Raw genomic sequence first — 24,075 nt, 5'->3', positions numbered from 1 at the left:
AAATAAATCATTAAAAATCACTTTAGCCAATGCTTTGTTTCGATCAGCCCTACTAGAGACTGCTGAGCAGTGATGTCTAACTGAGATGTCTGGGTTACTGTCCTTCTGGGAGGGTAATGGAAGACTACAGCCCTAGTAAAACAGTCTCATCTGCATTGTTGTATAGCACCGCAGAAACAGCAGAGCAAAACAATGGAGCTCCTTTGGGGAGAAGCCTCTTCCAACATCTAAATAAACCGTCTCACACACAGGAGCTGGGCCTCTGTGTGTTTATCACAGCTCATTCATTATGTCCGGGTGTGTGTGTGTGTGTGTGTGTGTGTGTGTGTGTGTGTGTGTGTGTGTGTGTGTGTGTGTGTGTGTGTGTGTGTGTGTGTGTGTGTGTGTGTGAATGATATATTAGAATGACCTCTGAACTGTTAGCATTCTTAGTCTATTAGTGTTCTTACTCTTTTAGAGTATTCTTACTCTAATAGAGTGTTCTTACACTATTAGAGTTCCTACTCTTTTAGAGTATTATTTTACAGTATTCTTACTCTATTACACTATTAGAGTGTTCTAACTCATTTACAGTATTCATACTCTATTAGAGTGTCCTTACACTTTTAGAGTTTTCCTACTCTATTAGAGCGTTCTTACACTACTAGAGTGTTCTTACTCTATTAGAGAGTTCTTACTCTATTAGGTCTTCCAGGTGATTGTAGATGTCTTCATCCTCTACACTTTCTTCTGTTGGAAATGGCCTTCAAATCAGAGATAGAGAGAGAGAGAGAGAGAGAGAGAGGGAGAGAGAGAGAGAGAATTTTGTGTACTAACAGTCTAAACACTGCATAGTCTGTGATCATCTGTGCTTAACTCCTGATTTCTACACCTTACCTTATTCCAGTTTGTTGTGCAGTCATTGTGTTTGAGAGTTTGGACAGTGTGTCCATAACCTTAAAGCAAAAGAAAACAATGTTATAAACAAAATGTTGTAGGCTTTGTACACTGACCTAAAAGGAAGAAGCACAGCTGTTACATTTTAAAGAAAAAACATTATACCGGTAGGCTATATATAGCACTAATGCAATACACATAGGCTCCCAGCAGAGGGCAGTGTACATTAATAAAATTGTACTTTATTATAACTCGTGGAATTAATTAACTTCAAAGGGACATTGCAAACTAGTCAAATGTATAATTGGTGATTCAGTATTGTTAAGTGAGGTGGATTTGAAGCAGTTGTGATTCACTGATAACTGATATTGTTGTCCATATACTTGGAGGTGGTAGGCTGTTTAGGATAAACAAAAATGGTCAGAGATGCAGTCAGACATGGTCAGAGACATGTCAGTGAAATGGTCAGGGACAGAGACAGAGGCAGTCAGATAGAGTCAGAGACAGGGTCAAAGACACAGTCTGATAGAGTCAGAGACACAGTCAGATACACAGTTAGAGACAGTGAGATAGTCAGAGACAGGGTCAAAGACACGGTCAGATAGATTCAGAGACAGGGTCAGAGACACAGTTAGAGACACAGTCAGAAACAGGGTCAGAGACACGGTTAGAGACACAGGGTCAGAGACACAGTTAGAGACACAGTCAGAGACTTGCTAGTGTTTCTTGAGTGGGGTGGCTGATGAGTACAAATGTTATTGGTCGTAACAGGTCTGGTGGGTTTAATTCAGCTAAACTGTCACAGTACAGAAATCACAATCAGTACACATAAAACAATGTATGTTTCAGGTGGAATGAGAGGGAGAAAGAGACCTTAGTCACCTGTTCAGGTTGGTCAGCTTCAGTGTCAGAGTTCAGACCTACATTTTAATTCATTTTGAAAGAAAATCTTAAACTCACTTTTTCTTTGTCTGAATATTAAGAAGGTGGTTGTGTTCATTCAGTGAATTACGCTGAGTAAACTCAGTCCTACAGTGGGAGCGTAAAGTTTCACTTGCTAGCGCTGATGATGCAAACTAGCGATCGTTAGCAACAGCAGCCGTGAAGGGTTCAACTGGAAAATTTACTCAAAACACCAGCAGTTTATAATATGTGTAAGTTTATAAAAACTGTCCATGGAAGTTCCACTCGATCAGCTCTCTTAGAACATCTGACTCTGAGCTTTTGACAACTCTGATCTGATTAGCTGGAAAACACCAGAATATTTACTTCCACATTCCCTCAAAATGAACATTCGAACACTCTACTCATGTTAGAAAGTGTAGTCATGTTCGACATGTAGACTGATGTCTAATACAGACACACATACACACACACAGTCCTTGTGCCTTGGGTAAGGAGTAGTAAGTAGTAAGGAGTAAGTAGTAAGGAGTAGTAAGTAGTAAGTAGTAGTAAGGAGTAAGGAGTAAGTAGTAAGGAGAAAGTAAGGAGTAGGCCTAGTAAGTAGTGAGCAGTAATAAGGAGTAAGTAAGGAGTAGTAATTAGTAAGTAGTAGTAAGGTGTAGTAAGGAGTAGTAAGTAGTAGTAAGGAGTAGTAAGGAGTAAGTAAGGAGTGGTAAGTAGTAAGTAGTAGTAAGGAGTAAGTAAGGAGTTGTAATTAGTAAGTAGTAGTAAGGTGTAGTAAGGAGTAGTAAGGAGTAGTAAGTAGTAGTAAGGAGTAGTAAGGAGTAAGTAAGGAGTGGTAAGTAGTAAGTAGTAGTAGGGAGTAGTAAGGAGTAAGTAAGGAGTAGTAAGTAGTTAGTAGTAGTAAGGAGTAGTAAGGAGTAGTAAGTAGTAGTAAGGAGTAGTAAGGAGTAAGTAAGGAGTAAGTAAGGAGTAGTAAGCAGTAACACAGCTGCAGCTCAACAGCCCAACCCCCACAGCACTTCAGGAGTTTAGGCATTAGAATCAGACCACAAGCCATAGTTAGGCACAGACACATGCACACACATCGCCACACCGCACACATGCACAGACACACATATGCGTGCACACACAGACACACACACTGACTTATTCACAGACACAGATGCACGCACACATATATACACATGCACGCACCATCCTGCTTCTGCTCTAAAGTCAGACAGCACAAATAACTACAAAACGCAGATTGTGGCACAGATGCATGTTGCATGACTGCACCTGAAGGAGATGAAAGACACTGTGGTCCAACATCACATAACAGTGCTTGTGATGTGTCAGATACATCTACAGTCAAGTGCTAGACATCACTAAGGGTCCCAGTTCCTTTCCAGAAGAGAGTGAGAGAGAGAAAGAAAGAAAGAAAGAAAGAAAGAAAGAAAGAGACTGAAAGAGTGAGAGAAAGAAAGAGTGAAAGAGAGAGACAGAATAGCCTGTGCCAAATACACATTTTTCAGTGGTTCTACATAAGAGCCCAACCGGCCATCTCCTCAGTCAGAGAGGCTATAAAATGGTGGCCCACCGCCCCAAAAACATCCACCTCATCTAAGCCTTATCTCCGTCTGCACGGGGGACTGTGATTAAGATGGTGGCCCAGAGAGAGGGCCATCCTCCCCACCTGCTCAGGTCTACACCAGCAGCAGGCTGCTACTCCAACAAAAGCCGTGTAGGCCCAGACGCACGCGAGCACGCACCCCACGCACCTCCACCACCACGTAGGAGGTCAGTCAGGACGTCCCAGTTTTACCAACGTGTATCATCGGGACTGGACACGGTTAATGATATTTTTTAGTACAAAGAAATATTACTTCAGAACATATCAACCTTAAATATAAAGACAAACTCTAATTTTCAGCTGTATTCGTTCTGAAGGCAAGTTTCCTTTTCGTGTGCCTGTATTAGACCAATGTATTTATTAAACCAATAAGGTTCCACTTCACATTTCAGTGCTTTTTCACAGTAATGCTATTTTGCAGACATGCATTTATTATGTAGATCGTAGGATATCATTTAGATATTGACACCAGTTCCCTACGTTTAACGCAGCATTTGGGCACACTGCTTCTGCCGAACCCGGAGATTCCAGCGAGTTTGCCTATGACTGTTATCCTTTAATCTATAAGATCAGTAGAGCAGTAGGCAGAGTCAAGTGTTACTGCAGAGAGAGTGAATGCTTAGTGCTAAGGTAGTTGAGGAATTAGCATCCGAGCTAACAGGAAATCCCAGCCGTTGGTGCAGGAAGTGATTGTGCATCTGAAAGGCAGGGATGTACTTGCTGGTTTCCTGAGTTGCAGAGGAACTGGTCAAGGGTTTACTGAATTCAGGGAACTTTCAGCACATCATGTATTAAGGATACTGACATGTAAAGTTGGTCATTTACAAAATGGTAAAAAATGTAGGCTGCTGAAATACTGTGCAGACTTTGTGTAAATGTATTAAATCCTCACTGGTAGTGAACTGCCCCCCCCCCCCCCCCCCCAAAAAAAAAAAACAAAAAACCCACGCTCTCACCCTGCACACACATTATTTTAGGATCTCGGGGATGTAAGCAATTAAAAGCATAATGTAGCTATTTATCTGACAAAACTGCTGTTTAAAAGAGAACAATTTTCACGGTAACTACAGAAATATTCATGTATACCTACTCTTCCTGTGGCCACACCAAGTTCACCCCATGTCTGTGCATTCTTCACGTCTGTGAGTGTCCTCATAAATAAAACATTTATGCTATTTGAAACACAAGACTAGCCTTAAAATATAAAGAAATGAAGAAAAATGTCACATGGGTTCATCCAGCTGCAAATTATATTTATTCCGGGGCTGCAGGGTGGCAGGGCATGAAACAAGTGGGTGGAACCAGACACCCACACACCCACAGAGCAGGACAGGTCTGCCTCATTCTCCATACACACCCACAGAGCAGGACAGGTCTGTCTCAACCTCCATACACACCCATAGGACAGGACAGGTCTGTCTCAACCTCCACACACACCCACAGAGCAGGACAGGTCTGTCTCAACCTTCATACACACTCACATAGCAGGACAGATCGGTCTCAACCTTCACCATGGACGTAATTTTGATCTCATAGGTGGGGGGGACACAACTGGGGGTGCAGGTGTGTTCGTTGACCGGGGGGGTGTCGAGCGAAAGAACGAAAGACAGGTCTGTCTCAACCACCACACACACCCACAGAGCAGGATGTGCATTCTGAGATGAACACCTCCTGCTTTCCGTACCCAGGTCCATAGACAGTAAGGCTGGGCGATATGGAGCAAAAATAATATCTCGATATTTTTAAGATGAATGGCGATATACGATATATATCTCGATATTTTTTCTTCCCAAAAGGTAATAACAAAGAGGCAGTAATAAGTCAAATCTACGTCCCAAATGATTTGAGCGAGGAAGAGAGGCGGGGCAGGGCGGAAGTTGTTAAAAAAGAAACTCAAGTAAATTCACTATTCATAGTGTTGTGCGTGAATGATGCGTTCATTGAACACGCTCATTGTGTTCGTTGAACTGAACGCAACACATTTTTTAATAACTTGAACGTGAATTAGTTCACGTTGTGTCATGAACGGTAGACATCACTGTAAATCAGCGTTTCTCAAAGTGTGGGGCGTGCCATTTTGGTGGTGGGGCATAGAATTTCCCCATCTTCTGAGGTGGGGAATTATTGAAAAAGTTTGAGAACCACTGCTGTAAATGAACGTTGGAATTTGTTTTCCATTGAAAACTGAGTGACATCTGTTTTCTCTTTTGAAACGCAATGAGAGAAAGTTCATCCCTCGCTGGTGCCACTTAAATCATGTATCACCAGACAAATGGTTTTGACGTTGTGTGCGCAATGCATTGTGGGCAACGTAGTGTCCGGCTGAGAATAGTTAACATACTGGCTAGTTAATAACATACTGGCTTCCGCACGACGTTACCCATGATGAATTGCATCAGAGCGGGGTAGGCATAGCACATATAGTACGTATAGTGATTTCTAGCTTGTAGTTGTCACGTCTGGCTCCGCCCCTTCTAGTCTCGTCGTTTTTATGTTTTCCTTGTTCTTGTCACGCCCCTCTGTTTCAGCTGTTCCGTGTTAGCTCGTCTTAGTTTTACAAATGTGTGTGTGTGTGTGTGTGTTTGTATTGCCTATGTAAAGACTATACCTTCGGGGATCATTGTCGTTTCTTTATCTCCTAGTTGGTGTGTATATATAGCCTATGTCCAGACTATACCTTCGGGGATCACTGTCGTTTCTTTATTTCCTAGTTGGATGTGCACGGCCGTATTCACGCCTTATCTGTGATTCGTGGTTTTGATTAGCTTCGTGTTTGTGTGTGGTTAAAGTCTCTGTTCCATTTTCAGGTTCGTAGTGTTTTAGGTTTTCAGTTCATGTTTGGTCTCTGTGTTCTCTAACGTGGTATCGTGCCTGGCAATACATGTATGTTCTGTTAGTCTTCATGTTCATGTATGGCCGTTACTTGCTTCCCGTGTGTTTGTTCATGTCGGTGTATGTAACAATTAGTTGTACTCTTGTTTGGTCTAGTTTTGTGCCCTTGTCATTTCCGCTGCCTTTTAGTATATTAAGCGTTAGTTCTCTATTCATCATGCCACGTCATTCGCGGTCCACTCGCGTGTCGTCTGCAAATGTAAGATGTGAAATAAAATCGAATGAGATTGTACTCTCTACTTCGCATTTGTGTCCGCCCCTTGATTGCGCAACAGCCAAATCGTGAAAAAAAGCATTTGAATATCTCACGAAAAAAGTAAAATGAACTGAACTTTGAACTATTTCATAATTAAAATTGTGAACTTTGAACGTGAACTGTTCACTTTGAGCATGTATGAACTGAACTTGAACTAGTTCAGAAAAGCTGTGAACTGGCACAACACTGACTATTCAGTATGGAAGTAAGCGGTTTCGTACGCAACCCATAACACGTGTAACTAACGCGACATAGACTATATCGATATAACGATATTGTCTCATCTTATATCTCGTATGAAAATATATCGATATTTCTCAAAATCTCGACATATCGCCCAGGCCTAATAGACAGGGATAAACAACTTTACATTTGTAATGAAGGCTTTACGTCTGTCTTTAGTCCCTGAGTCCGAAACGAAATTTAGCTTGAGAATTTCAAATTAACTAATTAATTTATTTACTTATATTATTTAAAACTGTTACGAATTGACCAGGCAGAGAGGGATCCAAATGCGGAAGAACACCGCTTTTATTGAAATGAGATGCTGGTACAGAAACAGGCAGGGGAATCACGAGTACTAGGATAAGTAACAGCGTGTTCTTGGCGTGGTCAGGACGGTCCAGGGTCATACCGGGGGAGCAGAAGTCAGGAGGTACAGAGGGACTAGGCAGGAGACAAGGTCGGGGACGTAAGCGAGGGTCAGAACACAGGAAGGCAGACAGGTAATAGAACGGCTTGGTACGCGGCATGAGTCGGCAATACTTCGCGACTGAGACGTGCTGGGGAAGGTGTATAAGTGTGACTGAAAGGGGGCGTGGTAATGAGGGGCAGGTGAGGCTGGTAGGGAAGATCAGGTGGCATTCCTTACAGTACCCCCCCTCAAAGGAGCGGCACCTGACGCTCTACGACGTGCCGGGGGGCGACCGCGACGCCGGGGGGCAGGAAAGTTGGGGTGCGTTGCGTGGAAATCAGCAATCATAGTGGGGCAGAGAACATCCCTCGCTGGAATCCAGGCCCGTTCCTCGGGGCCATATCCTTCCCAATCCACCAGATATTGCAGACCACCTCGCCGGCGTCGGGACTCCAAGAGCTCTCGGACGATGTACGCTGGACGACCGTCGATCTCCAGAGGGTCAGGAGGTTTAGCAGACACAGGGGGTACGGTGAACGGGCTGTAGTGAACCGGCTTCAGGAGAGAGACGTGGAAGACAGGGTTAATACGGTAATGTGATGGTAAAAGGAGTTTATAGGTAACTGCATTAACTCTACTGAGGACTTTAAATTGACCAATATATCGTGGACTAAGTTTTTTGCTCTGTTGCTTAAGGTTGAGATTCTGTGTCGACAGCCATACTCTCTGTCCTGGGTGGTAAATCAACGCTGGGAGACGACGACGGTTCGCGTTGAGCCTGCGTGTATGTAGAGCGCGTCGTAAATGTACATGTGCTAGTTCCCAGGTGCGGGCACTGTGTTTAAACCACTCGTCTAGGGCTGGGACATCCGCTGGTGTTTTGTCCCACGGGAAAAACGCAGGCTGGTAACCATATACACATTGAAAAGGCGTGAGTTTGGTAGCGGTGTGTACAATAGAATTCCGAGCATACTCTGCCATACGGGAGGTATTTGTGCCAGTCGTGCTGAGAAACGCAATATTGTCGGAGAAACCTCCCTAACTCCTGATTGTAACGCTCAACCTCTCCGTTAGACTGGGGGTGGTAGCCTGACGTCAGGCTGACAGTAATACCAAGAAGTTTGCAGAATTGTTTCCAAACCCGAGATGTAAACTGCGTGCCCCTATCAGAGACGATTTCTTCGGGCAAGCCATAAATCCGGAATACGTACTGGAAGAGGTCAAGAGCTGTCTCCATGGCAGTGGGTAGCTTGGGGCGAGGAATGAGACGGCACATTTTCGAGAACCGATCCACAATTACTGTAACAACAGTATTCCCTCCAGATGTGGGCAAATCCGTGACGAAGTCGATCGCGAGGTGCGTCCATGGCCGAAGAGGAACAGGTAAGGGAAGGAGTTCTCCTGCTGGTAGCGTCCGGGGAGTACGTGACTGGGCACAAACGGAACATGCTAGAACATAATCACGAATATCGTCCTCCCAGGATGGCCACCAGTAACGTTGCGAAACGAGACGTCGTGTGCGTGTAATACCGGGGTGGCCTGTACCCGCTGTGTCGTGTGCAAGCTGTAGGATACGCCCCCGAAGGGATACGGGTACGTATTGTTTCCCCTCCGGGCATTCTACCGGACTGGGATCGTTGCGCAAAGCCTCGTCCAATTCTTTTTGTACGTCCCATCGGATAGCCGCGAGGAAGCAGGACTCCGGCAGAATATGTCCAGGTTCGTGGGTTGCTTCGTCCTTTTCGTGGATCCGTGATAGGGCATCGGCTTTGATGTTCTTTGACCCGGGTCTGTAAGAGACAGTGAAACGAAACAGGGAGAAAAACAGTGCCCATCTGGCTTGTTGCGGGTTCAGGCGTCTGGCCGACTTCAGGTATTCGAGGTTCTTGTGATCTGTATATACAATGAATGGGTGCTCCGCTCCCTCCAACCAATGACGCCACTGCTCGAGCGCGAGTTTGATGGCCAGGAGTTCCCGATCTCCGACGTCATAGTTCATTTCAGCGGTTGTCAGTTTTTTGGAGAAGTAGGCACAGGGATACAGTTTCGGCAGGTTTCCCTGCCTCTGAGAAAGAACAGCGCCCACTCCCACCTCCGAAGCGTCGACCTCTACGATGAACTGGAGTTGGGGGTCAGGAAGGTGTAGTACGGGGGCCGACGTGAATGCTTTCTTAAGGAGTGAGAACGCTCGTTCCTCTTCAGCGGTCCAGGCGAACTTCCGAGTCCTCCCTCCCTTTAGGAGATTAGTGAGAGGGGTAGCCAACTCACCGAAGCCTCGGATGAAACGGCGACAGAAGTTGGCGAATCCCAGGAATCGCTGCAGCTCCTTTGTGGAACGAGGGGTCGGCCAGTTCGTGACTGCTTCCACCTTCTGCGTATCCATGGAGATCTGGCCAGGGGACAGCGTACATCCCAGAAATGTCACCGAGGAGCGATGAAATTCACACTTTTCCGCCTTCACATAAAGACTATGCTCCCGAAGGCGCTGTAACACAGCAGAGACGTGTTTGACGTGTTCTGAAACGGACGGGGAGTAAACCAGGATATCATCAATGTAAACGAATACGAAATCATCTATCAGATCACGGAAAATGTCATCCATAAATGCTTGGAATACGGCGGGGCTGTTTGTTAGTCCATATGGCATGACAAGATACTCATAGTGCCCTCTGGCGGTAACAAAGGCAGTTTTCCACTCATCGCCCTCCCGAATACGGACCAAGTTGTAAGCGCTGCGTAAATCTAGCTTGGTGAAGATGTTCGCTCCCATCAAGCGCTCTTGCGAAGCAGTGATAAAGGGGAGAGGGTAGGCATATCTCGATGTGACTGCGTTTAGGGCACGATAGTCTATACAAGGGCGTAATCCCCCATCCTTTTTCTCTACGAAGAAGAAACCAGCAGCAACCGGGGAGGTGGATGGTCGAATGAACCCTTTCTGCAGAGCCTTGGTGACGTAGGACTCCATCGCCAGATCTTCAGGGCGTGATAGAGGGTAAGGTTTCGTTTTACGAGGTAAGGGGGCTCCAGGCAGGAGGTCGATTGCGCAATCACAGGGACGATTAGGAGGCAGACGACAGGCACTGTCCTTGTTGAAGACATCCGCAAATGCACGATACTGAGTGGGGATGACGTCAGAGAGAGGTGTGTCTGGGCTTTCCACCGAGGATGACCGGAGTGGTAGGTGAATGCACTTGCTAAGACAACTGTCCTTCCACCGTACGAGTTCTCGTTTTTTCCAGGAGATTTCAGGGTCGTGCATGGACAGCCATGGAAACCCGAGTATGATGGGGTCTCGGGGCGTGGATATGAGGAAGAACTCTCTCGTTTCACTGTGGAACAGACCTACACGTAGCTCCACGGGGCAGGTACGGAGTGTAATCACACCCTCTCCTATAGGCTGCCCATTCAGTGAATTTATTCTCAAGGGAGGATCTACAGGTACAGTGGGGAGGTGTAAGTGGTAGGCGAGGTCCTGATCTATGAAATCGCCTGCTGCTCCCGAATCCACTAAAGCAGACAGGTCTGTATCTATGCCGCCCCAAGATATTAGTACGGGTAAGCTAACTTGACTGTATTTTTTAATAGGCAGGAATGGCTGACAGGTTAGTGGTGACCTGCCAAGCTGCACAAACTCGTCTGTCGTCTGAAGACTCGGATCACGTACATGGGAAGGTGGCGCACAGGACGCAATGACAGGGACGTCGGTATTACTGGAGCGGTAGGTCAATAACAATTTGTCAACGTTAATGGACGCTTGAATGAACTCTGACAAGGTGAGGGCTTCACTTCGGCAAGCGAGTTCAACCTGAATGTCATTTCGCAGACCGCGGCGGAACACTTTTTAAGGCCGAGTCACTCCAACCGCTTCCTGCAGCCAGTGTACGAAACTCTCTCGCATACTCGGCAGCACTACGTTGTTCCTGTTTAATCTCGTAGAGCCGGTCTCCCACATCACGTCCGTCTGCGGGATGATCGAAAACAGCCCTGAGTACTGCGGTGAACTGACTCTCCGACTGGAGGGCAGGGTCTTGGCTTTCCCACAACGCTGTACCCCAGGCACCTGCTACTCCCGTGAGGAACGAAAGGATAAAGTGGACTCTCTGTAACTCGGCCTGGAACCGGGCTGGATGATGTGTGAAGTATATGGAACATTGCATGAGGAAATTTCGACAGCGATCAGGAGATCCATCGTAGCGCTCAGGTTCTGCCGCTGGAACACTCACGGAGGTAGAAGCAGAGGTTGTGACCAGGCGGACAGCTTCCTGGAGGGCAGCGATGTTGATTCCTTGACTCCGTATGATATCCGTGAGCTGGCGGACCGTTTCGGTGAGAGTCGCGATTGTTGCTTCTGCTGGATCCATGTTGTGGTGAAGTATTTCTGTTACGAATTGACCAGGCAGAGAGGGATTCAAATGCGGAAGAACACCGCTTTTATTGAAATGAGATGCTGGTACAGAAACAGGCAGGGGAATCACGAGTACTAGGATAAGTAACAGCGTGTTCTTGGCGTGGTCAGGACGGTCCAGGGTCATACCGGGGGAGCAGAAGTCAGGAGGTACAGAGGGACTAGGCAGGAGACAAGGTCGGGGACGTAAGCGAGGGTCAGAACACAGGAAGGCAGACAGGTAATAGAACGGCTTGGTACGCGGCATGAGTCGGCAATACTTCGCGACTGAGACGTGCTGGGGAAGGTGTATAAGTGTGACTGAAAGAGGGCGTGGTAATGAGGGGCAGGTGAGGCTGGTAGGGAAGATCAGGTGGCATTCCTTACAAAAACATTCTAAACAACTCATATGTGTAGTCATTCATATAGTACATAAGCAAATTAGCAGAATTCCTGAAACCTGTAAAGCTGTAAAATCACAAACTATAATAATCATTACCGTTTTCAAGCTATAAACTATACAAAAAAAGCTTTAACCCATTTAATCCTGAATTTTTACCAGACATGAAAATATCCAAATCTTGACAAAGAATAATTTTTTTTTACATTTCATGGGTGAGTAGGAGTAAAGGTACATTTTATTGCTGGTCACAGTTGTGACTAGTGGGATAATGTTTTGTGTATTAAATTATTGCATGTAGTCATTAAAATTCTTATATATATTTTTTTCAGTTATTAACATATTTAAAACGGTCAGTACTCATTGGGGAGGCAGAGTGATGGATGGTAGAGGGGGTTTGGGGGGTAGAATAATAGATGTGGGGGGATTTTGGAGGTAGAGTAATAGATGGTGGAGTGGGTTTATGAGATAGAATAATAGATATGGAGGGGATTTGGGAGGTAGAGTAATAGATGGTGGAGGGGATTTGGAAGGTAGAGTAATAGATGGTGGAGGGGGGTTGGGAAGTAGAGTAATAGATGGTGGAGGGGATTTGGGAGGTAGAGTAATAGATGTGGAGGGGGTTTGGGAGGTAGAGTAATAGATGGTGGAGGGGGTTTGGGAGGTAGAATAATAGATGTGGGGGGATTTTGGAGGTAGAGTAAAAGATGGTGGAGGGGGTTTGGGAGGTAGAGTAATAGATGGTGGAGGGGGTTTGGAGGTAGAGTAATAGATGGTGGAGGGAGTTTGTTAGGTAGAGTAATAGCTGGTGGAGGGGGGTTGGGAGGTAGAGTAATAGATGGTGGAGGAGGTTTGGGAGGTAGAATAATAGATGTGGGGGGGATTTTGGAGGTAGAGTAATAGATGGTGGAGGGGGTTTGGGAGGTAGAGTAATAGATGGTGGAGGGGGTTGGGAGGTAGAGTAATAGCTGGTGGAGGGGGTTGGGAGGTAGAGTAATAGATGGTGGAGGGGGTTGGGAGGTAGAGTAATAGATGGTGGAGGGGGGTTGGGAGGTAGAGTAATAGATGGTGGAGGGGGTTTGTGAGGTGGAGTAATAGATGGTGGAGGGGGGTTGGGAGGTAGAGTAATAGATGGTGGAGGGGGTTTGTGAGGTAGAGTAATAGATGGTGGAGGGGGTTTGTGAGGTAGAGTAATAGATGGTGGAGGGAGGTTGGGAGGTAGAGTAATAGATGGTGGAGGGGGTTGGGAGGTAGAGTAATAGATGGTGGAGGGGGTTTTCACCATCATAGTCACTGAGAACAGCATCTTCCTCATTTTGTTAATGTTGCATTACATTTCTGTGTAGTCACATAGATCCAACATATTCAGGACTTGGCTTAAGTGAAACTAAAAGAATGAACATTGTATGATGTTAGGTAGAACAAAAATTATATGTCTATGATTCTATATGTGAAATGTTCCATATTTGTCAACTGTGATTTTTCACCACAGTTGAAATTTGTCCTCCACATTTACACATCTGTGCAATTAGAACACACACACTCACACACTAGTGATTACTAGGGGGCTGTGGTGCATACATGCCCAGGGTGGTGGGCAGCCCTAGCCCGGTGCCTGGGGAGCAGTTGAGATTAGGTGCCTTGCTCAAGGGCACCTCGGTCATGGCCTCAGGCCTGGGAATCGAACCCACGAACCTCCGGTCACAAGACCAGTTCCCTACCACCAGTGGTGGACTTAGCAATTTGGGGGCTCAAGGCGAATTTAGCTAGGGGGCCCATCAACATTAATATGCGAGAAATAAGTTCAGGTTCACACTACACGATTTTAGGCTGGTTTTTCAGTCGCCGACTGTTTTTTGTAGATCGCCGACAGAAACTGTGGTCGGAGGCAAATCGGGGATCACTCGGCGCTCGCTCAGTCGTGTAGTGTGAACTGCTGAAAGACGCTCGCCGAGCCATCGCCGAGTGGTCGCCAACTCATCGCAGACGACCGGCAGATATCTAGCATGTTTAATATCTAGCATGTTTAATATGTAGCCCAGTCGGCGACTGAGAGTCAACAGCAGCGTCTAGCTTCATACAACTTTACTACAACACTGGGTTTAAGTTATTGTGACAGCACTGGAGAAATAGTGCGATTGACTATATCTATGTTCACTGCAACGGAGAGATGAAATAATTCTGGCAATTTGGGACTATGGAGTTGTTAAACGGTAAAAATAAATAAATAATAATAACGAAAATGTGGAGTACATGTACATTGTTTTTTTCTTTATGTGGTGTTGCTGGTTCTCGCGAGTTTCGTTTTCGTGTTCTCGTGTTTTTGGACGGCAGCCAGATGAGTCGGCGATTCCCCAGTCGTTTAATTCGTGAGCCCGCGTCACCGATCAGTCATGTAGTGTGAAAGCCACAACAACTGAAAGACTCGCAATTACAGCACAACCAGTCGTGTAGTGCGAACGGCACAAAAACCTGACGACTGAAAAGTCGTGTAGTGTGAACCTGGCATTAGCTAGACAAGGGGGCTCTACAGTGGGAGGGGCCCAAGGCAATTGCCTAGCAACGCCTCTATGCAAAGACCGCCTCTGCCTACCACAGGACCATGACTGCCCCAAATACAGTGCCTTGCAAAAGTATTCACCCCCCTTGGATTTTTCCCTATTTTACTACATTACAACCTGTATGTATTGTTTTTTTTTTCTGAATTGAATGTGATGCATCTGCACAAAATAGTCTACGTTTTAGAAGTGAAATAAGGAAAAAATATATGTATATAAAGAATATGAAAATAAAAAACTGAAAATTGGCAAGTGCATATGTATTCACCCCCTTTGTTATGAAGCCCCTAAAAAGTTCTGGTGCAACCAATTACCTTCAGAAGTCATATACTTAGTGAAATGAAGGCCACCTGTGTGCAATCTAAGTGTCACATGATCTGTCAGTATATACATACCTTTTCTGAAAGGCCCCAGAGGCTGCAACACCATTAAGCTAACCAAACAACACCATGAAGACCAAGGAGCTCTCCAAGCAAGTCAGGGATAAAGTTGTAGAGAAGTATAAGTCAGGGTTGGGTTATAAAAAAATATCCAAATCTCTGATGATCCCCCGGAGCACCATCAAATCCATCATCATCAAATGGAAAGAACATGGTACCACAACAAACCTGCCAAGAGAGGGCCGCCCACCAAAACTCTCAGCCCGGTCAAGGAGGGCATTAATCAGAGAGGCAGCACAGAGACCAAAGGTAACCCTGAAGGAGCTGCAGAGTTCCCAAGCAGAGACTGGAGTATCTGCCCATATGACCACAATAAGCCGTACACTCCAGAGAGTTTATGGAAGAGTGGCCAGAAAAAAACCTTTACTTACAGGCAAAAATAGGAAGGCTCGTTTTGAGTTTGCAAAAGGGCATGTGGGAGACTCCCAAACTGTATGGAGAAAGGTACTGTGGTCAGATGAAACCAAAATTGAACTTTTTGGCCACCAAGGAAAACGCTATGTCTGGCGCAAACCCAACACATCTCATCACCCCAAGAACACCATCCCCACAGTGAAACATGGTGGTGGAAGCATCATGCTGTGGGGATGTTTTTCAGCAGCAGGGACTGGAAAACTGGTCCGAGTCGAGGGGAAGATGGATGGTGCTAAATACAGGGATATTCTTGAGCAAAACCTGTTTACGTCTGTCAGTGATTTGAGACTAGGGCTGAGATTTACCTTCCAACAGGACAATGACCCAAAGCATACTGCTAAAGCAACACTTGAGTGGTTTAAGAGGAAACATGTAAACATATTGGAATGGCCTAGTCAAAGCCCAGACCTTAATCCAATTGAGAATCTGTGGTCAGACTTAAAGATTGCTGTTCACCAACGAAAACCATCTAACTTGAAGGAGCTGGAGCAGTTTTGCCATGAGGAATGGGCAAAAATTCCAGTGGCAAGATGTGGCAAACTCATAGAGACTTATTCAAAGCGACTTGCAGCTGTAATTGCTGTAAAAGGTGGCTCTACAAAGTACTGACTTACGGGGGTGAATAGTTATGCACACTGATGTTTTCAGTTATTTTGTCCTATTTGTTGTTTGCTTCACAATAAAAAAAAATGTTAAATGTTGAAAATTGTAGGCATGGTCTGTAAATTAAATGATGCAGACCCTCAAATATTCCCTTTGAATTCCAGGTTGTGAGGTAACAAAATGTGAAAAATGTAAAGGGGGGTGAATACTTTCGCAAGGCACTGTATGTATATATACATTGTGTTATCCCAGTGGTTCCCAAAGTGGGGGGCGCGGAGCTATTGCAGGGGGGGCGCGGAGCTTGGAAGTAAAACATGTGCATATGTGTCAATATTAGGGATGCACCGATTCCGATATTAATATCTGAAAAAATTCTAGATCGGGTATCGGTGACAATGTGACTGATCCATAAAAACAGATCTATTCAGTCTAATTATTTGCTTGTAACGCTTTTCGTAGTTAGTTCAACCTTAAATATCTACTCTGTCCCGGATAGAAGTGAACTTGGACAGGCAACAGGCAAGTGAAACACGAAGCACATAGAGGAGAGGTGACTCGTACTCTTGCTGGTGGTATTACACTTAGTCCGTTTATTTGCTGGTTGACCAAAATAAAGCTGGGCTCCAGCATTACTTGACTGTTCATACATGAACTGGTGAGTTGTCCAAAGCTCATTGAATGCGTTACTTACAGAAATAAAATAAAGATAAAATAAAGAGCAGTGGTCTGAGTCGGTCTACGGCAGAAAACTAAAAAACAACAATACGCGCGCTCAACTCGCTCCCTTAAAGAGACAGTACACATATTTCTGGCCGTTACATGCTTTGTGCTCTGCGTGATGTCTGCTCTAGCAAACTAGCCGCATAGGTATAGTGTCAGGAACAGCACATGATCGCCGTGAGATGCATTTCACCTGCCGCTCATCGCCCCGCCCCTTTCACGCTATTTAAGCTTCCTCCTCTATCTTCCGGGTTGCGAAGTATTGTTGGCATGCCATCTACCAAGCGTTATCTCCTGATTGCTCTCCTGTGTTTTGACCTCTGCTCTCGTTCCAGACCTCGTCTCCAGCCTAGCCCTATTGTACCTCCAGCCATCTGTCTACCCGGCGTGAACTCGGACCGTCCTGACCACGACAACCGCACTCACACACTGCACACACCACACGGAGTTATTCACCTGTGCGAGTACTCCGTATTCATTCAAGAAATAAACACATCAGTTCTCCACATCTGGATCCGTGTCTTCCTGGTTGAAACGTTACATATAGCTGTTTCTCTTATTTCATCTCCTTATTTATTTTAAATTATATTTAGAATTCTTGAACCATTTCAAAGGTTTCTTGCAGGAAATTTTTTTCATGTTTGACTAAAGTTGTGAACCTATTGTTTTGTCAGTTTCAGGTTCTTTGGTATTATTTATTTTACATTCAGTGTTATATTCATAATTGCACTGACTGAACAAATGCAAGTTATGTTGTTTTTACATGTTTTTATGTGTGTTTAAGTGTGCTATACTGGTGCAGAGTTTTCAATAAACTTGTAATTCAGTATGTCTGTGTTAAAAAAAAAGCTTTAAGTCGATTCAGCACTGTTTTACTCTATCAAATCGGTATCGGTATCGGCCGATACTAAGCCTCAGATATCTGAATCTGTATCGGAAGTAAAAAACGTGAATCGGTGCATCCCTAGTCAATATGGGGGGGGCAAAAATATTCTCATCTACTAAAGGGGGGCACGGCAGAAAAAGTTTGGGAACCACTGTGTTATCCTATCCTATGTGTCACTGTTGTTGCCATCATTATGTTTACTCATTCTGTGATCTCACTGAAAAAATTCAGTAGTAGATACCTGAAAGATGATGTGTACCAAAAATGATTGTCTTATTTTTATGCAGTGGCGGATGCAGCCGGCAGTTTTTGGACGGGCCAAAGTGTAATTGGGGTGGGCAAGCATGAACGAAAGTTGTACGGGGTGGGCGGGGTGTATGGTCATTAAATGACTCATGCGCTAGGCGCCATCCTGCAGCAATTATAGTTAATTTCATTAATTTTCATACGGAAAACTGTATTCTGAGCTTGTGATTAGGTGGGCCCAGTTGCCAATCAGCCCGCCCGTAGATCCAGCCCCTGTTTTTATGTTAACACAATTTATTATTTTATGTTAACACAATTGATGTAGCCATCCTCTGCTCCTGGTACAGTCAGGAAGTAAACAGCTTTGGTCTTTTGAAAATGTACACAATATTTTTGACACTGCATATTTTACTGAGACTCTTTATTATTTCAATATTGGCTGGAAATTCATGAATATATCATAGTTAAATATTTACAGCCTCATAACAAAAAAAATTATGGTCATTTTACCATTTCAGTTTTTCCTTCATTTTTTGCTTTTATATTTTGCTTTAATTACAATAATAATTATTTTAAATTATTTTCAGTTGAATATTTTTTTATTCCATTTAATGTGTTTTTCTTTGCTAGTTTTCATATTAGTTTGCATTTATTGTAATAACCCAGGCTCAGCTCTCGACAGGAAAACCAGAATCTCACACACACACACACACACACACACACACACACACACACACACACACACACACACACACACACACACACACACACACAAACCTCAATTATATTACTCAAAATAAATTAAATGTAAAGTTGTGGTTTCGCATATTTAAATGAACTATAAAACACCCAAATCTCACAAGTTAACCCAAATTTCAGTTAAAATTATAGAGAACCACCTAAGAAAATTCTAAGATACAGCAGGGTGAAAGTAGCTGAAAATTACGTGTCAGCCCTGTGTTACAGGAATGACATCAGCAGGATTTCAGTATGACTGACTCCTGACACTCTATAAGCAGTTTATGACTATTCATGCACACCTTCCTCCAGGCAAACTCATTAGAAGTATTTCAGCTGAATTTCTTTTGACGTTAGCTTTCGGCTCTCTAAGTAACGTTGCTGCTCTCCCCAGCTGATGCAAATGATGAAATATCAATATTTTAATAATATATTAACAAACTACAGCTAGGGAGACAGAGCTGCACACACACACACACACACACACACACACACACACACACACACACACACACATACACGTGCACGCACATTAATTAATCCCAGACCCCAGATCGTTAAGGCTGTCCACCTCGTTGTGCTCATTAGTGCATAATTAACCAGAGAGGATGCTGGGAAGCATGCAGTCTCCACGGTGCAGGCACCAGGATGCTTACTGGAAGCTCGGAGGTGCCTTTCACAGTGTCTCCTCCTCCATCTTCCTCCACCCTTATGTCCATCCCCCATCTCGGATCAGTAGATGAATGTCACCCCTTCTCTTCCATTCTCCACATCATGGACCTCTGCTGTGTTTCTCTGCCTCACCTCTTTTGTCTCCAACTGCATCACTCCATCAGGATATTAGTCTCTCCACCACAACCCCCATCTCCTCCCACATTTATTCTTCTCAGTCTCCTTCCGTCTCTCATACACCTACAGTGTAGACTATCAGACTATATCTCCTCACCCTTTGTTTCTACTTAATTCACCACCATTATAACATCCACATACTCTCAGCTCTATTCTGAGAAGCTAATAATTCCATCTCACACAATGCCTTCAGGTTGCACACAAGGTCAGACCTGAAATACCTCTCAGCTACACATAAATGACTGGAGAGTGCTGTCAGAAAAACATGCATGTATGCACATGTACTCACACGCAGAGTGCACGGACACACACCTTCGCACCCCCTCACCCACAGTTTCACATCATCCTTGTAGGCCCTACAAACCCTTGATATCCGTCAATCTTTTCAACTGTCAATTATGAGACATTTTATCATCCACACTTCATGTCAAAGTCGAGAGCCAAACAGAAGGACCGTTAACGAAATGCTGTAATATATATTCAGCAACCCTTTTAAGGGCCAATGTGAAATTCACTATTGTAAACAATTCACTGTATTGTCATTGTCTGCTTATTACAGCCCAAAAGTAAAGAACAAACGTTTCACTACTTAAAAACAAAGAGCTAGAATTTCTGTGATGCACACACATGGTATCCCTCTCACTCAAGCAGGCACACACCACACACACACCATATACATACATACACACACTCACACAAAGCATATATATATATATATATATATATATATATATATATATATATATATATATATATATATATATATATATATATATATTCACACACACACACACACACACAATTTACAGTATATGTAAATTCTCCACTCAGTCTTTCAGTCTTTTTCCTTCCAGCTCTACCTCTACCACAGGTCTGGGAGCTTGAGGGTCCTGCTCAGTATTGTAACTGTTCCCAGGTCTACACTCTTCTGCACAGAGATCTCAGATGTTGTTCCTGGGATCTGCTGAAGCCATTCTCCCAGTTAGGGGGATCACAGTGCCTAGTGCTCCGATTACCACATTGTGCGTGTGTGTGCGTGTATGTGTGTGTGTGTGTGTGTACATATATATATATATATATATATATATATATATATATATATATATATACATATATGTGTGTGTGTGTGTGTGTGTGTGTGTGTGTGTGTGCACATACAGAAACACACATTTGATATACTACCTACAGTAAGAGCAGGGGTTTTCCACTGAACTGTGCAACACTGTAGCAAAATACAGCCTACACGGAAAGGTACATGTCCCACACATAAGCTTGTACCCATATTCCTGTAATAGTGGGGATATTTGGCCAGAGTATACACACACACACACACACACACACACACACACACACACACACACACACACAAGACATCTGCATTATTCATGGCTGAGTTCTGTCTAATCACTGGTCTTGGCGCCAAAAGCTCTTTCTGTGGTTCTCTTTTTTTGTGTTCATTATTAAATGTCCCAAAAGAGTAGTACTTGTTAAAGTAGAATTATTTTCATTGCTGGGGTACTCCCATGACTCTCTTGTCCCTGGATACGAGGGCGTGACTAGCATGCGTAACCTCCCTGCTCCCCCCCCCCCCCCCCCCCCCCTTCCCCTGAGCTGCTGAGAGATCTGGATAGTCTTTCCCACCACCTCTCTGCACTAGGCCAGTGTCTCCCTTCCTGAATAAATACACCACATTTTCCAGTCTGCACCAGAACAGGAACAGGAGTGGAGACTGGCTTTGCACCAGTGAAGCCGTCTGTCGTTTTACAAGTGAAATCCAACTAAGTGACCGGGGCTGTCATCCGTCACCTCTGAAGGCTGCGTGCAGTATCCACACCACCCAGTAGTGCAATCACAGTTTGAAGGTGTTGCCCAGTGGCTTGTAGGTCAAATAGTGGATAAAAGTGTTGCATAGTAAGACATCTATAGTGTCTTCTAGGTATGCATACACAGTTCTACAGAAGAGATTTTATAGTTTTCGTCATGGTTATGAGTCACTGAATGCTACACTGGCTTTTTTAGTTCTCGTTAGTGTATGTTTATATTCACTTTCGTTTTTGCTCATTTCATTAAAGTCTCTCGGTTGGAGAAAGTTTTATTCTGTTCTTATTCTAATGAGACAATTCAAATTTTAAGAACAGAATTATTTTATTTGGTTGGGTATTCATGTGTAATATGCTCAGGGAGTTTTAAATAATTTATTTATTCAGTGAGTATGTTAGCACTATACCTGTTCAGGCAGAAAGACAAAGGAACTGTATAGCTAATATGCACACTTAAATATGTGTTAATTTATTGTAAGTCATATCATCATCACAGTGTTGAACATTGTTATTGTGCATCACACATGTTCTTCCATCTTCCTATAAATGAGATCACGACAAACCCGACACAAGACATGACAAAGAAATCAAAACACATTGTGTTTGCCTCATCTGAAATACTTCTAAAATATCCAAGAAATTTGTACAGTGTCAGAAAGTGAGTTTATCATAGTTCAAAGTTTGACTGCATAATGAAAACATTTTGATATTTTTTGTACTTTATTTGTACTACTTGGCCTTGGTGTAAATTTTAGAATATGAGAAAAGTCATAATGACTTCATAAAGTCAAGAATTGTGCTTTTTAACTAAAGACGCTGAGGACAATGATCAGGAAACTAGAAATAAAATGCCAGTTCTGATTTCAGATGTAACTCAAAGCTGGCCACAATAAATAAAAAAACTATTATGAACATTTCTGATAGAAGAAGAAAAAATAAAAACAGGTCATGAGAAAAGTGTGTGTGATTTGAATCTCTCCCAGTTCAGTGATGCAATAGGTCAAAGCAAGACAACTACAGACAAAATCAGGCCCGTGTTGCCATGGTCCTAAAGTGCTGTACTGTACTTTAAGAGCCCGATCAACAGCAGGTTTCTACAGCAGGTCTCTAGTCATGCAACACCTCCAACACCAGCACACGCTCACTACCAACCTATTTAAGGATACTATACTGCAAGACGTTTATCAGTAGAAGGCATCCGCTTCAAGAATCAAAACCCACGATACCATCACCGATGACCCACACTCACACACTGTCTATTTATATACGTAGGCAGATAAAAGCCACAAGCCGGATGAAAGCGGCACAGACCCGGGCTGCCTGCTCTGTGATGTCGGTAAGCGCTCCGCACATGAAAGGGCTTTGTGTTGTATATATGCTCTCCATAGCGCCTGCAGAACCGCCCGCTCAGTATGTCCTCTGCATGTTCACAGTATGTTTTCAGTATGTTCTCAGCATGTTCTCCACGGCCCAGTCCCAATGCCCGACTGCACCCTGCACACCGGCAACAGGACGTCCTGCTCACCAGCTCCTGGCCACCAGAGGCCTGTGAGTCAAAGTGGTTAAAGCCTCAATCTGCTCTGTGTTACAAGACAGCTGCTTCCTACTGCCATTTATTCTAACCTTTACGCACATTGTTTGGAAAATGCACCGTGGCCTTAACCATAATGGTCAAATTTGAAAATGGTATCTTGACTCACAGGTGTACCGCTTCAAGTCTTAACCAGTCGTACATTCTAACTATGACACTCTCTTCCTTTCCCAACCGGTCTGGATTCAGTCATTGTGCGCACATTAGTCAGTACAACGTGTCCACACACAGGATGAGTCGCGGCAGTGTTCCTAGAAGGTTCTCGCCACCCTTATCCCTGACTGCTGTGGAATGAGCTCCTCCTTCCTGACTCCTCTGAATGGCTGATGGAGACTCAGAGTAGCTTTAATCCTGTGAGGTGCTAAGGTTTACTCTGATGGAGACTCAGAGTAGCTTTAATCCTGTGAGGTGCTAAGGTTTACTCTGATGGAGACTCAGAGTAGCTTTAATCCTGTGAGGTGCTAAGGTTTACTCTGATGGAGACTCAGAGTAGCTTTAATCCTGTGAGGTGCTAAGGTTTACTCTGATGGAGACTCAGAGTAGCTTTAATCCTGTGAGGTGCTAAGGTTTACTCTGAACCTCTATAGGAACAGGGCAGCCAGAAACTGTTCGGCTAACTTCACGCCTCAGTAATGCGATAATGCACAGGTGAATTCATTCAAGTTTGCTTCGATAACAAGCTTAACAACACTTAACAACACTAAATTGAGTAATTTACTAAACCTAATAAATAAACTTATTTATTTATTATTTATTTATTATATTTGATTTATTTAGTAACTTAGTAAAACTATGTGGATTGCATTGCTATTATGAGTTAATATTGTATTATAGGCAGGAGTATGTATACTTGTCCAAACCACAAGTATACATACCAAACCACAAGTATACGAAGTACTGTCCAAACCACAAAATGTGAACAAGCAGCATGTCTGTGAGTGACATTGTGGTGTCTGCTGGCTTTCCTGTCCTGTCATTCTCTATGTGAACTCCCACTTTGACCAGTGAGATAAAGGTAAGCCACTCACATCTACATCTCATTTCTTAAGCCTCCAGGAAGTCGCTCCGAGACGCTCGGACTAGTGCCATTTTAATAACGAACAGGGTACACATAATAAGATTAGTTTACCATAACTGGGCTGGTCAAAAAACAGGACAGGGCTACATCCACAGTGACACCTGAAAAATGTGCGTGGGTAAAAGCAGAGCACAATGTCACTCAAAAGGAAACAGCTGTGACCTCAGTTGGA

At 44.1% G+C, this 24,075-nt stretch overlaps 1 protein-coding gene across 2 annotated transcripts in view; it reads right to left on the bottom strand.

Moving 5' to 3' along the window:
• Nucleotides 1-24,075, bottom strand: part of vav3a (vav 3 guanine nucleotide exchange factor a) — an 87,645-nt gene that overhangs the window by 37,598 nt on the left and 25,972 nt on the right. For both annotated transcript variants that reach the window (XM_076971182.1, XM_076971183.1), the window contains exons 3-4: nucleotides 877-935; nucleotides 678-743 (exon numbers count right to left, since the gene is read on the bottom strand). In XM_076971182.1, coding sequence (XP_076827297.1) covers nucleotides 678-743; nucleotides 877-935 — 125 coding nt within the window. The remainder of the gene's footprint in view (nucleotides 1-677; nucleotides 744-876; nucleotides 936-24,075) is intronic.

The sequence above is a fragment of the Brachyhypopomus gauderio genome, chromosome 13 (assembly GCF_052324685.1).
Source record: "Brachyhypopomus gauderio isolate BG-103 chromosome 13, BGAUD_0.2, whole genome shotgun sequence".
NCBI lineage: Eukaryota > Metazoa > Chordata > Actinopteri > Gymnotiformes > Hypopomidae > Brachyhypopomus > Brachyhypopomus gauderio.
The sequence above is the reverse complement of the archived record's forward strand: the minus strand, read 5'-3'. Positions and strand labels throughout refer to the sequence as shown.